The 15,366-nt window shown below is 43.6% G+C and overlaps 1 protein-coding gene across 1 annotated transcript in view; it reads right to left on the bottom strand.

Annotated features, from left to right (window-relative positions):
• Nucleotides 1-15,366, bottom strand: part of PTH1R (parathyroid hormone 1 receptor) — a 107,017-nt gene that overhangs the window by 45,754 nt on the left and 45,897 nt on the right. The window contains exon 2 of the mRNA XM_065744856.1: nt 8,322-8,427. Coding sequence (XP_065600928.1) covers nt 8,322-8,427 — 106 coding nt within the window. The remainder of the gene's footprint in view (nt 1-8,321; nt 8,428-15,366) is intronic.

Genomic DNA, 15,366 nt, shown 5'->3' with positions numbered 1-15,366 from the left:
CTGATAGCACTGGCCAGAAATCATTAAATATAAATGTAGATACAAGTGTGACAAGTATTTTAATGCAGCTGTATTCACTCAACGCTTCTCCACATACATACGAATAATTTACACCTATCATAAGTTCATAAGTTCATAAGTTCATAAGGTTGGAAAGGACCTATAAGATCATCTAGTCCAACCATTCTCCTATCACTATCTCTACCCAACTACTAAATTAAGTCCTTTAGCACCTCATCTAAACGCTTCTTGAACAGCGCTAGGGATGGTGCCTCAACCACCTCCCTAGGCAGGCCATTCCAGTGCCTGACCACTCTTTCAGAAAAGAAATGCTTCCTCAGGTCTAATCTAAATCTTCCCCGGCACAACTTGTGGCCATTCCCTCTCGTCCTGGTTATCATTACCCCCTAAAACCTGTTCCTCCTTTGCACTGAAAGACCTATAACTGCTCAGAAGACATTTCTCAGTAGGATTGGAAAGCTTTAGCCTGTAAACTCTTGCAGGCTTTGCAGAAATAGGGGGAGGCTAGAAATAGTAGAAGAAGATGTGGAGTTTACAACGACCTGGGGTGTTCAGGGCAAATCCTGAATGCATTTGTGTCCTTTGACTTCAAGGGCACCTGAGGCTACTCTCTATCTCTGAGGACAGCCTGACAGGATGGATGTCCAAGAGATGATGGTGCTGGACTTCTAGAGAGAAAACCAGGAGCAGAGCATGCTTTTGTAGAGCCAGAGATTGCCTAGACTTCGGTACGGGTCCTTTAGGGACAATGGAGCAATAAACTCAGGTGGACAAACCCACATACCTTGGGTAAACACACATGGCTTCTCAATTATAAATAACCCCCCTCCCTAGCAAATAGGTTTGTTTATTATTAAAAAAAAAAACTACAACAACAACAAACCCCACAACCATATTGAGGCAAGCTGCAACACACCTAAGACTCTGAGGAAGGACTGCTGACAGCCTTCACTAATAACAGGTTTGTGTAAAAATCTCTCCTCCTCCACAAAATGTCCCATCTCCTTTTCCAAACCAGGGAAAGACAGGCTTTTAATTCATGGGTGAAAAAAAAAATCAGCTCTGATGGCTTATGGCTGGGGATTTCACTTCATCCCCGTCCAGGTTTAACTTTGGGGTGGCATCAGGCTGCCCACCATGGCTGAAATCTAATATTTATGTACGTAGACGAGAAATTTTAGGGTTTCCTGTTCTTTCTGAAAGTCTTTCATCTAGAGACTATATTTAAAGAAAAAAAATAAAAAGGAGAAAAAATGAGAGAAAAGAAGAAAGGATGCCAAATGCTTGTGGGGACAGAGGGTTTTCCTTTTTTTATTGTTTGTTGTTTTTTATAGTGTCTTGCTTTAATTTTCTGAACATCTTTCCCTTGGTACGTTAGCTAAAAGGGGCAGATTAAGAACACGTGCTGAGAGAGAGATGTGAGAAAGCACCACATAGGGCTGACCCCACTCAGTGCAGGTTAGAACCCATGGCAGGTCCTCAGGCTCAGAGATGGACCTGGTGGTTAACCTGGAGAAAAAGGCATTGTCTATGAGGTCTGGGCCAGGAGGATAGAGGGGTCTCATCCTTTCCTAGCTAGTTTAAAAGTAATGAAAGATATCATCTTTAGGGGACAAAAGAGGAATTTGGAGTTTTTACAAATTGTGTTTTGTTACTGCTGCAGAAAGTTTAGATTTTTTTTGTTGTTTTTAAATTTATTTGCTAGGTTTTTCTTCTGGACTACCTACTCTGACAGCAATATCAGGTGGAACAGATACATCTCCCTGCTCTCCAGAAATCCTTGGTGAGTCTATGCTGCATCCTGATGCTCCTTAGAATCATAGAAACATAGAATCATTAAGGTTGGAAAAGACCTCTGAGATCACCAAGTCCAACCCCAGCCCATCTCCACCATGTCCCCAAGTGCCACATCTCCACTGTTCTTGAACACCTCCAAGGATGATGATTCCATCACTTCCCTGGGCTGCCTGTGCCAATAATCACCAATCTTTTTGTGAAAAAAGCCATCTTCTCTTGCCCTATCTCTGCTACCTGAGAGAAGAGTCCAACCCTCACCTCACTACAACCTTCTTTCAGTGAAATGCAGAGTTTAATAAGGTCTCCCCCTCCCCATGGAACACCTTTGGACTGAACCATCCCAATTCCCCCAGCTACTTTTCATAAGAAGACTTGTGAAGCCCCTCCCACTGTCAAAATGGGATTTGGGCATGTATCTTGTTAAACAGCATCCATCTTATTTCAACTAAGCAAGACATAGCTGTTCCATGCCAGGAAGTTAATATGTTTGAATGCTCTACTTGACAGCTATTTGCGTGGTCAGTTTATCAGGGCATGGGCCAAGCATCAGAGGAAAGCTAAAATTAAGACAGATGGTGAATATACTTTCCAGCCTTTGGGAGTCTCCTTCCAATAATCACAAGGCAACTGCTAACTATCTTGCATGCAAAGAAAGGAAAATCATGGGTGTAATCGGACTGAGCCAGTAGAACCAGCAAAGGGAAATGGACAACATGGACCAGCCTGGAGATCAAGGTCTTCCTGCTTCCTGAAGACAACACAGCTTGATGTGAGATGCTTATCTCTCTTGGGCATGCTGCTTCCTGAAGAAGAGCTAATGAAGTCTATGCACAGGCAGGACCAATTTTTCCAGTCAAAGAGCCTGTGCTGGTGTGCATCTCCAGCCCAAATTCAAGCCCAAACTGGAAGAGTGCTGCACAGAAACTTGCTCTCAGTCTCATCCAGTGGTGCTGGACTCACAGGTCCCTCTTGCAAAGTGTCTTCTTCACTCATACTGAAGTGTGAAGAAGGTATTTCTAACCTGTGATTAACAGGAAAGCATGAAGTCCACAACTGCAAGGAGAAAAACGGACCAGCAGATATCAGCAAGAGTTTGATTTTGGGCTGATCTGGGCTAAACTCTCACCTCTTAAGACCCACAGATCTCCCTGTATCTCTGATGCCCACTTTTTTTAAGTAATAAGATTGGTTGCCTGCTAATTGTTTATCACATTATACTGAATGAACATTAGTGTAGGGGAAAAAAAGTGCTGAACTATGGCAGAAAGCAATGAATCTGGGACAAACCAATGCCCTCACTGAACCTAATGTGAATCTGCCAGTTCATACCAGGCAAAGAGCTGGCCTGAGAAATACGCTCAGCAATGTGATGGGGAAAAATGGAGGAGAATCCAGGTACCCATTGCACTGCAGGAAATTTCAAATGTGTTTTCCTCATTTCAAAATAAAACCAAAGCTTTAAAGTGAGCATGGTGATGAGAGTTTTGAGTTCCAGTCAAATGGGATATGTCCAAAGTCTTTCATTACTTTCTGTCCACCTGGATTTGAATCCTTGGAGCCTCACCTTGAATTCCAGGACAAAAGGAAATGTGGTTTGTGGTTTGTGCCCTGGCTGAAGAGTAAGGAGATGAGAATCCAAATTTTGGCTCTGCCACAGACTCTCCTTTGAGATCGGAGGCGAGGCGTTGAATATCCCTGTGCGTCAGCTCCCAAGAATGAGGACAGCAGCCCTACCAAGCTTTTATGCCAGTTTACGTGATATTTCGTTCTATCTAAAAATGCAGAGGTTAAAAAACAAAACAGAACATCAAGGTGTCCCAGATTCTCACACTGCTCCCAAAAACACTGATCGCTGCCTATTACAGAGTGGAGTAAACGATGTCACTGTGCTGCAATTGGACCCAAGCAGAGGCAAAATTCAAGCAGCCATTTGCCAAGTTGTATGTGACAACTTCTGTTGAAGGGGGATAGCCAAGCATCCAGGGTGAGCATGGGACAACATGACAGCAGTAAGCAGATGCATACATCCCTGGATGTGCAATTGAGCTACACAGCTGGAATTAGAGGAGGCAATAGGGGATAAATCACCTTGGGTTTCCAAAACATTTGATGTTTAGCAGGAAATGCTCCATGCTTACCCCAATACTTTTCATTCCTGCTCCTCTCTCTATGATGATCCTCTTTTTTTATGTGGCTGCATGAGGAACCAGATCAGGAGGCTGATTCAGCCGAAAAAAAACCACACTTCCTCCAAGAAGATTCTTTCTGAAGTTCTTCAGTTGCCCCATTTTGTCCTGCCCAAACTTGCATGCTATGGAGAATATGAAATAGCAAATAAAGCCATGATTTCTGTGCTAAGAAAATTGGTCTCTGCACGTGGCTCCTGTTACCATAATCCATTTCTGGTTGTTGGCTAAACTGTATTATCAAGGATATAAGCGTATGCTGAACTCACTCCTTCTCTTCAGTATAGATGGGACTGGACAAGACATAACATGCAGGTGGGAGCCCATGGGAGCCCATTTTCTACTTTTCTGAGAGGTGAGATATTACTGCTGTCCCTTGAAGCCTCCCAGGTGAGGTCATCTGGCTGCCTCTGAGCTGGTAGAAAGGAACGATGCTGCGTTCAGTCTAGTTCAAACACAGGTACACTCCTGAGGTGGTGACGAGATGAGGAAGAAGCCCTCAAGAAGCACGCTGGGGAAGCAGGAGCTGTCTGAGGAAGTGTGAACCCCATTGTTTAGAGAGCTGCAAGAGGGAAGGCATCCCTGGATGCAGATGGGTGGCAGGACAGAACTCCACAGTGGAAATGTGAGAGCCAGCCCTCAGGCTGCACAGTAGTCTTACTTGGCTCAGAGCTTGAGTATCTAGTGCAAAGTAGCTCTAAAACAGCCATAGGGTCAAAGGCCTCATTTCCTGTAACCTTTGTGGTTAAGAGCTTCCCTGGAGAGATGGGACTCTCAAGTCCCGAGCTGCTGCTTGTTGACCTTGACCAGGGGTTTTATAGTGGAACTCTCTCCTTTCCCAAACATCCTTACACCACTGGGCTCTGCTGGGCTGCCCCACAGCCGAAGGCTGCTGCAGTGTTCCTGGAGTGATATGAGCTGTGCAAGCAGATTAGAGCTGGGGAGCTTAAACCCAGCTCTCGCTCTAGTGCTTTTTTGATACTTCCTATAAAGTGAAGTAGAACTAAAGGAAGAGATTTCAGTCCCCTTTTTCACCATTCATATCAGGGTGTAACGTTATTTTCTGGGAGGTTGTGTGCCAAATCCAGACTCCTTCAAGCAGAGCCAAGCACAGTTCTTTTCCCCTCACATGTGACTCTTAAACCACAAGCAAGTAAGGAAGACTGAAGAAGTCTCATCCTTTGACAACGGTGTGATGTGCTTTTCTTATGACACTCAAAACAGATAAACTACCCAGCATCTATTGTGTTGGAGTCATCAATCCTTGATACCCGAACCCTGAAGGTTACAGGGAGGATGCAATCTCTGCAAGAGCTTCAGTATCCCTGTCTTACAACACTAAATCACCTGGTTTGGACTAATAGAAATGCCTGCTTGAAGGGACCTCTTAATATCTTTTATTCAGCCTTCAGTCCTCAAACCAAGGCAAAGTTAGGTCAACCATGGCTTTGCCTAGTTAACTCTTACACATCTCTAAAGATCAAGATCCCACCACCACTCAAGCAAAATTTTCAGTTCTGGGTTCCCTTTTAATGATGACATAATCATCAGTAAGCATATAACACAGTATCCTATGCCTTAGGTGGCTCATCTAAATAGCAATTGTGTGTTTAATCTGTGATCAGTTTCTGGAGACATTTGGGCTGCAGATGTTATCGAAAGGTGCCCTCCTCCATCCACTAACTCTAAAAGGAGCTCGGATGTCCAAGCTCATAAGTAACTTTCCTCTTCTGCATGCCACCATCATCAACACTGACTTACTTTGGCTCAAATTCATAATGTCTTCTGGAGGCAACACTTTTTGATTTATGGGCATAGAAATAGTTATGGGCATATTGATGACATGGGCTGCTGTTACTATTAAACTAGAGGGCTAAATGAACACGAGCAGATCTCTCTGCCTGCAGAATCATCTTCTATTTTCTGGAAAGGCTAGGTCTTTCTGAGTCAAAATACAAGCACATTTTGAGGAATAATTCTGTCCCACATCACTACAAGTCTGAAGTCATGACAGAGGGGGCCTGGTGGGGTGGTAACACAAGAATTATCCTTATGCCACCCAAAGAGAGGCTCCTTAGGAACACTTTGAGCAGTATCACAGGAGACTGCCTGAAGGCCTGGAGTGGTCACTCAGGATTTATAGTGCTCCAAGTCATAACCATTGTGCCCCAGTATATTCTGTATGTAGCGGGTTGGTGCATATTAATTCTGAGAACTGTGTTGCCCTTCCCAGATTTTTTTTCCTTTTTCCATCTGTGGTGAAGGAAGAAGCAATAGGATTAAGTCCTCCATCTGGTTGAGAAGAGCACAGCCTCAATTTGTCCCTGGGTGATTAGTACAAATAGAAACCAGATCCCAGTTTCCATATCAAAGAATGGTGGGACCTAACCACTTTTCACATTGAATTCTGAAACTTTTGTGCAAAGACTAAGCTTATAAGCCTTAGCCAAGCAATGTGATTATGCAGATTACCCTCTTTTGTTCTATCACCCCTCAGCCCTCAAGAGGGTCTAAAACCACCCGCCTCTTCAGGGTCCTGGAGCATGTAAGAGTAGGCACACCACAGAATGGAATTTGAGTTGTCCACAAATACCCTATAGCACTATAATTTTATGTGCACAGGGCTGTCTGTAGCCTAAAATGTCTGGATGACAGCCCTTCTGTTGAGTGGTTAGCTCTCTTCCAAACTGCAAACCCTATGTCTCAGACCATTTCAGAGATGGTCTGGCCACTCACTGCCTTGTGGAGTGCAACTCTGAATTGCTGAGGAGTCACACAGGTGTGGCCACGGGAGGAATTTTTCTAAACAGCATTTTAAATTTCTTGGGAAAGGTCAAGCGAGAATTAATTGTGCCTTTGGATTGGAAAATCCCTTGAAAATGAGTTTAATCTGACTATCAGATTGCTGATGATTGCATTGAGTCTTTAAAGCCTTGACTATACTGATGTAGCATATCAATCAAGATAATTATTCCTCCTTTTGACTATGCTATTTGGGATTGAGCAGAGATTTTCTACAGAAAATGAAGCAGCAGACAGATTTATTACTCAGGCAGCTCAAGTTAGGTTTTTTCAAGGCCAGGACTCAGTATGGGTCCATGAGATGTCTGAATGACACAGAATTAGATTCCTCTCTGCCACAACCAAAGCAAGAAAGAGCCTCACAGTTGAGGAGTCAGACCTTAGACAACCAAGCTACATCATTTGATTTCTTTGTTCTAACAAAGTGACTGTGGTAAAGAGCCCAATGTCTGCTTGTTGGTTAGACACAGTCACTGCCTCCCCAGCCCTACCAACACTGCTGCTGCCTGTTCAGAGAGATCAGTGCAAAATACTGATTGTCTCACACAGAAGGCTTAGAAAATAGGGTGTGAGAGCAAGACCAGCTGGTTGATAGTACTGGATTCCAAGGTAGGCAGGTGGTATAAACTATAACAGAAGGAAATGCTTTTGCACAGATGGTCTTTAACGAGGCATTAATTGGGCATTGGGTGAACAGGACAAAGAAACACAGAGGATGTGGCTTGAGATTTTGGCTGATGTGAAGCTGGAGGTCTGGAATAAAATGAAAGGTGGGATATTTATTGTCCCTTCCTGTGATTTGCAGCAGAATGGGGACACCAGGTGGGCAGACACATCTACTCCAAAGTCACAGCTGACTGATGAGCTTTTCCTGACCTGGTGATGCCCTCTCCATGTACTCCTGCCAGTAAGAAGAGGGATCTCTAAGACACAAGGGTGGAAGTAAGAGACGATCTAGCTTGCCCCCTTCTCACATACAGTAGCAGAAGGGACAGTATGCCCACCCAGAACTCACTGGGTGGGTGCAAGATGCCTCAATATATAGTGCCCTGGTGCCAATAATTAACACGTGAAACTGATGAAAGAAGTCAACGAGGGATGATTATTTTGCTTCCCTCATGAGTGTTCCCTTTCTTCTCCATCCAGTCCTACATCTGGCAGCAATTTCACAGCACCAAATAGAAAGGAATTAGATGAGAGAGGCTCAGTCAAGCTCAGGCCCATCTGAGGAGAGTAGAGACAGCATTCTAGAAGGAGACAGGAGGAAACAGAAGGAATGTGGGAAAGCTGTTTTGCTTCTCAAAACACTTGTGTCCTGCTGCAAAAGATCATAAGTTGTATGGATGGTTTGTGTTATCTCCCATGCATTGAGTGGGCACTGGATATGGAGATAAGGGCTGTGAAACCATGAGTGTAATTCTTGCACCCTCTAGACCCCTTGTGCTTTCCAATGCATTGTGCTACATAGCCTAAAAGTCCCAGCTGTGCAGTTTGGGTTGCTTTGGGAACACTCACCATGCACCTTGGGCACCTTGGCTTTCAGGTGACGCTCGCACTTGGCCTTGGCTTTTAGCAGTAGGAAGATCTGCTCCTCTTTGGTGATGACATCATCAGCATCCACCTGCAGCGATGGGAAGAAATGAGGTTAAACCTCAGTATGGAAGAGCAGCAGGACACAATCTTCCTAGATAATGCAGGTGTGATCTGAATGCAAAATCTCCATCACATAAGCAGTTTCCTCCACCAGCCTTGCTCTTCCCATCTCATTTCAGCAATTGGTGCCCCAAGCAACACCTTCTGCAAGATGCCACATGGAATCAACTGTGTGCATGGCAGAGAAAGTGCACGTTCCAGTTGCTCACATCTAAACACACATGTACACAGGAAAGGAACAATTTCTTGGGTGGCATACCTCAGCCAGGAGGGATGAGGCTACGACCCAAGGGGAAAAAAGCATATTTGTAAACAATATTGGCAAAGCATTTATTAAACACTGTTCCTTTTGGGACATAGGAGTGTAGTTAAATATAGCACTCAGAGAATGGCAAAGTAACGCTGTGCTTCCTGACGTCAACCTCCTGGAAAATACTGCCAAGGGTTAAATCATCAAAAGCTTCTTCTCCTCCCTTTAAGAATCACAGCTTGGCATCATGAATGCAGTGCGATTTCCAACGTATCATTCAGGCCTTCAGATGGATGGCATCAGGCTCTATCAACACCCCGAGGAAGGTCTGTGAGCTGACAGCATCCGCCCCTAAAGACAGAGGAACACCATACTCCAGAGGTCAAGGGACAACAATGCGGAGGGGGTACAGGAAGAATTCTTTACCCAGAAACCACTTGCTGATATTAGATGTACAAGGCCCTCCAAGTCACTTGCTGGTCATAAAAGCCCATCTTGCATCATGAAGATGGCACATTCCCCTTAGGCAGGGCTAGCTTCAGGAACAGTAGAGTAAGCTGGATCTACAGGTCCTTTGGTTGTTATAGTTTTGACCTAATGCAATGTGGCTGCTTTCACTGGGAAAAAATTCTTTTTTCTGAGACCAGCAGTTACGTTTCTCTGTATTTACCCAAAACTTGTAACACTGTTAGACAGGTTTTAGAGTCTGGTAGTCTCAATCCCTCTGAAGCAAGGCAGGCATGACATTTCAGTGTATTCCCACCAAACTCTACTAATCAAAATTAAGGTGCCTTCACTCATGTTAACATAATTCTCTTAGAAAAGCGAGATAAACTAGCCGGAGGCCAAACTGTTTTCAAGACTTATTATGAGTAACATAATAATGGTTAATGAAGTCCTACTTAGAAGTAAATGCAGATTCTAGTTCACGTGTGTCTCTATAGAGGGGAACAGTGGACGTCTGAGCTGCTGATGTAGTAAGACACACAGATGAGTATCTAGATCTTATAACACGATTCTAAGTAAAAGAGGAGTTAGTTTCTCACGTCCTTGAAAAAGAATCCACATTAAAATCCCTCTTCAAAACCACATTATTGTTAATGCAAAAGAAAGCTGCTCCTTTCCAGATGTTTGGCCAGTCTACATTCAAACCAGCATCCAGCATTTCAACTCTTTCGCTGGAAACATAAAAAATTTGGGTTAAATCCTGCTGTCATTTATAGCTACACAAACCCTGAACGATTCCACCAAAGCCAGAGGAGTTACTCTGGATTTATAGTGGCCATAAGGAGCAGATTGTGACCTCAGGCATTTCAAATAATTCATCCCTTCTGTGCTTCACCCTTCAGCCATGCTTCGTGAGGGGGCAGCTCCGGACAGCAGGATGTATGGCCTCCAGGCCAGGCAACAGAAAATAAATTCTATTTCCCAGAAGCAGGGCTGAAACACCAAGCAAGGGAAGGGAAGAAAAGCCAGGGCAGGGCTTGGAACCGAATCTGGGTTTTCAGTTTTCCTTAGACCTGGTTATCAACCTTATAGCTCCAATACCTGTTACACTAATCAAAAGAAAATCTTTCCATTTCCTCCCCAAATCGATATGAGTATAGGGAGAAATGGTTAAGCCCTTGTTGTTTCTAAGTGCCCCTGATTGAACAGGGTGTTGGACCAGACAACCTCCAGAGGTCCCTTTCAGCCTCAACCCTGTGATTCTCCTTGGCTGAGGAAGATGAAACATTCATGTAAACATATGCATGAATAAGAAGAGATATTTTCATTAAATCCTCTAGCATTAGGGAGACAAGTGGTGGCATCACCACTTCTCCAGAACCACGGAGATGTGGCACTGAAGGACATGCTCAGTGGGCATGGTGGGAATGGGGCAGGGGTTGGGATATAGCGCTCATAGAGATCTTTTCCAACCTTAATGATTCATTATGATAAATGTCCCCAGTAATATTCTTTAACTCCTGACTGGCCCCAACGAGGTCAGGCAGTTGGACCAGATGTCTTCAAATCCCTTCCAACTAAACTATACCATTTCAAGAAAATTTAAAATGCTGTTCTTTTGCTGCTGAATAACTCAAACATCTAAAAAGCAAAACAGGTCCAATTGTTGGATACATTGGCTACCTGTGAACAGCGTGCTTTCTGTTGTAATAATGGTATTTGAGAACAAGTTCTAAGCCTGTAAAAAATTATCATTATTTCAGTATATTTGTGACTAGTTTCAGTCAGCATAAGTACATGATATGCAAGATTGTTTTTCTGTTATGTATAGAGTTGCAGACAGACATTCCACTCAGAAATCTGATCAAGTCTCTATTTCCTTTAAGATAGGACTTTCACAAGCCCTATCTTAACAACAAGGAATATCCTTGCTTCACAGCCATGCTTTATTCATACCATCTAATTGCAACATAGATACACTCAAGAAATTAGACATATTTCAATCAGGCATTGCAAAGCTTCCTCTTTGACAAACAATCTCAATATCTGATCCCAATGCACTGTGGAGTGGCCTTGCTGAAATCATTAACACGTGTATGTCAACTTATTTTAATCTCAGTATCCCCAGGCAGCAAAATAAGTGGCTTCACTTTCTGATGCAGGAGGGTCTTGAGTCACTGGCCACCAGAAACCAGAAGGGGACAGCTGTAAAAGTTGTCTCTGTCTCTAAGGACCTGAAATTGGCAGCTCCTGGGGATGCTCAGCCAAAACAGAAGCTTAACTCAGTAATGCTATTTTTACATTCCAGTGGATCCTGTACTTATTCAAGGCAAGAAAACACTGTTGTGCATCTAAGAAAATGAGCTTACACTGAGGATGTGGTCCAATGTGGTGTGCTCAGAACAATCTATTCTGAATACCTGCTCTTAAGGACCAGGGAAAAGTAGATTAAGAGAAGATACCATAGCTATTTATTTCAAACAAGCACTATAGACACAATCCACATAGATTTACATATTCAGCACTTCTATCATTTTTCACTAAGAACCTCTACCACCTACATGGAGCTTACTTTACAGATCAATACTTTCTAATCTCTAATTCACTAGATACTCAGTAGTCAGCAGAAAGGAATAATTATTACACCTTAAGGGTGTAATAATAATACACCTAAGGCTTAAACTTGGTTGTTTTACAGGGTGAAGGATGTCTCTGTCATAGTAGAAGAGAATACCTTAAAAACAAAGGATGTTGCTGTTGGTTTAATAAGGAGGATCCAGTTCAAGAGCTGGGGGTGTGGATGCTTTGACAGCTCTGCACCTCTGCAATGTCAGCCCTGTCTTTGAGCCCCTGCCTTCAACGCAGGCCATGCAACAGAAGCAACCACAAGAATGTTTCTAAAATACCTGATAATTTAAGAAGCTTAAGGTAACATTAGCCATATTTCCTAGGAACAGAACTAAAACAGTGCTGGGAAATCAGTCTCTGATCATCACTGTCATGTAACAGTAAAACTGAAGTAAATAAAAAAGCCCAGACAAGGTCTGTATATAGGATCAGTGCTGAAGAGAAGTGTAGAAAGAAGAGATCTTGGGGACCTGTCTGACCTATTCAGTTGTGCTACCTCCTTTCATGATGAGGTGCTCATCTCATACGTCTCTTTTCTCATGGGCCACTATAAAGCACTTCCCAAGCTTTGGTTCATCAAAGAAAGGACCCCTAAGCTCTGTCCCTGCTCGTGAAAACAACATGCACTCCTGCATGTGGGGTTAAGCTGAGTTGCCTGGGGCTGGCTAGAATCCCTATGAGGTATAAACAGTCAAGTTTTTGGAAACAGCTTTGATTTTACTCCCAGAGCAGCTGGCTTAAACGTGATTGCCCTGAACAGTGAGAGGTCTTTGGGCAGCTGGAGTTTGCAATGACTGGTCACTTGAATAGAGCTGACAAGATATGCAAAAGGTAGGAGCTCAGTTTTTACTGGCTTGAGCTGTGAGAGCAAGAAAAGCATTTGAGGGAAATTACAGATAGGTACATACATCTATTTAGTAGGATGAGGTCAGCATGCCCCTGCAGATAATAATCTTTGAAAATAATCTGACAGCAAATCCTTTCCCATGAGCCCTTCCTGACGTGCTTCAGAACAAACTCTTGCATTGAGCTTATTTGGCATCAAATTTATGCAAGCTCAATGATACAACAGGCCTGGAAACACACAAGTAGGTTCAGGGGGCCAGCTTTGCCCTGCTCTCCTGCTATTACTGGATGCAGCTGGGAGTGATGGGGTCTCCTCCCTGGACTCCCCAGTTTTGCAACCACAACAAATCTGCTACTCTTTCCCCAGAGTTCTCTCCTCTCAACTTCCCAGCACTGTTTTTTTTCTTTTTTTTTTTCTCAGAAAAACAAAACAAAACAAAATTTTTCTTGCAGGGAACAGATTTGGGAATGTTTTCTCTTCCCTCTCTTCCCTTTGTTCAGAGAATGCAGAAATTCAGAGCAGGAGATAGGTCAAGCTGGGAAGGGTGAGATGACAGTGCTATCCAGAGCCTGTTAAATATATTTTTATTATTATTTACTATTATTATTTTTTCCTCTCTCCCCTTGCCCCCAGAGGAGGCCATAGGGTAATTATGATAATGTTTTCTTGTATTTCCATTTCATTGGCTGATCTCCCAGCCACTAAAGTAAACCCCAAATCTCAACGGGGAGGTCATATTCATCCTTGTTTATGGGACTCATTTTCAGAAATAACACTATCCTTTTTGTGAAACTTCCCTGGCAGCAGCTCAAAAAATAGTTAAAGGCAAACAGATTCCTTGGTCAGGGTTGAGAGCATCGCAGCCACTGGACAGGCCCAATGCAAGGGACTGCTGGTGATCATCTCCACCTTGGAGGGCAATAGGATTGGTAACTGGCAGCATGGAGAAGGAAGAGGGGCATGAGAAAGAAGGGGTCTGTTCTGACAGGACAGGAGGAAATGGTTTCAAAATAAAAGAGGAGAGGTTTAGATTGGATGTAAGAAAGAATTTTATTTATGATAAGGGTGATGAAGCACTGGCACAGGTTGCCCAGAAAGCTGGTGGATGCCCCACATCTGGATGCACTCAAGGTCAGGCTGGATAGGGCTGTGAGCACCTGGAGCTGTGGGTGTCCCTGTTCACTGCAGGGGAGCTGGATCAGATGGCCTTTAAAGATCTCTTCCAAATCAAACAATTCTATGAAACAACATATGTGAAAATATAAATCCGTCTCCTGAATTTTACAAGATAACCATTAGGATTAGGAGGTTAATCCAATTATGTCTAATCTAGAATTACAGCAGTGGCTGCTGCAGATGAGCATAACACTGCTGAGATGGGAGCACCAGGCTGACTGGGGGCAGCCTTGGGATGCTGTGGCTGTGCAGTGCAGACACGTTGCAGATACAAACCATACCCTAGAGTAGCAATTCAGCTACCTTTGACAGAAGCTAATGTAGCCTTATCCATAGAGTGAGGAAAAGCAGTACAGAGATCGTGGTACCATTGCATTGCTCCAAAGAGGGAAAATTTATCAGCATGTAGGTGATCAGGAGCACGAAGTACTGCCTGAAGCTGATCAGTAGTGGGGTAGCAATGTGGGATGGGGAAAGAATTGAGGTTATGACATCTTATATCATTTTCCCTTTTCCCCTCCCCCTTTTTTTTTTTCTTTTAATGAATGAGTTTATGTGAGAAGGGAGGGATTCTCATTTATTTTGTAATAGCATTTAGATATCTCATTTGTCTTCTCTGTTTATCCTATGTTTGTGAGTATTTGTGCAAGCCTGGATCTCCTGACCACTGGGCTCTGCTGTTTTAATGATGAACCCTGTCCAGTATGGAAGAACCAGGAATGTGTACAAGTTCTCTTGGACAAAATGTACCTTGTGCAATCTTTGTTAGTGGATCTGCCAGTCCTACAGCAAAGCAAGATGTGCCAGGCTGCAGGTGGTGCTTAACTTGGGCCCCATATCTAGATGTGATTCATTCATTGTACTTCACATTTCAGTGGCAGCTTACAGCATCTCCCTCGTGGAGAGAGAGAGCAAAGTAAATACAGATAAACGGTGCTTATTCTGTTCCAATTTGTGCAACACTGGACTATTTTTTTTTTCCCCACTGCACAATTAGTTTAATTCCCTTTCCTCACTTGCTGCTACCTCTGCATCTTCTCTGGCTGCCTGAGGTTATCATTACTTGCTATAAAAACAATGCAGAAACAACAAAAAAAAAAAATGCATTGGGAGCAAGCTGTTGCAAACAGGTTCTGCCTGTTTCTTCTGGGGGAAGACTGGGGAGTGGAACTTGCTCTGCCTTCAGGGACTTAGTTTACCTGAATACAAATTATTCCCAACTTTAAAAGAAAAATGTGGTTTGCAACCTGTCAGGTTAAGGCTGGAAAGATTTAAAAACAAATAAAGCTGAAGTGCCAATTGGTCCAGACAGAGATGCTTCAGCCAGAGCAGTGGCACAATCCATTGCCAGCAGTTAGTGGCAGAAACTGTGGGAGTGGAGGCTGTGATTAGCTCAGGACATCAGGGTGCTGAGGAAGATGATGGGAAGAAGGTCTGTTCATAGCAGAAAATCCTATTCCTGGATTTTGGAACTGGATGGCCATAGATGTGATGGATGCCCCATCCCTGGAGACACTCAAGGTCAGGCTGGATGGAGCTCTGAGCACCTGATGGAGCTG

The sequence above is a fragment of the Cyrtonyx montezumae genome, unplaced genomic scaffold, assembly GCF_038088225.1.
Source record: "Cyrtonyx montezumae isolate F1298 unplaced genomic scaffold, pur_monq_1.0 scaffold_32, whole genome shotgun sequence".
Classification (NCBI taxonomy): Eukaryota; Metazoa; Chordata; class Aves; order Galliformes; family Odontophoridae; genus Cyrtonyx; species Cyrtonyx montezumae.
Note: the sequence above shows the minus strand (reverse complement) of the source record. Positions and strands in the feature narration are given on the sequence as shown.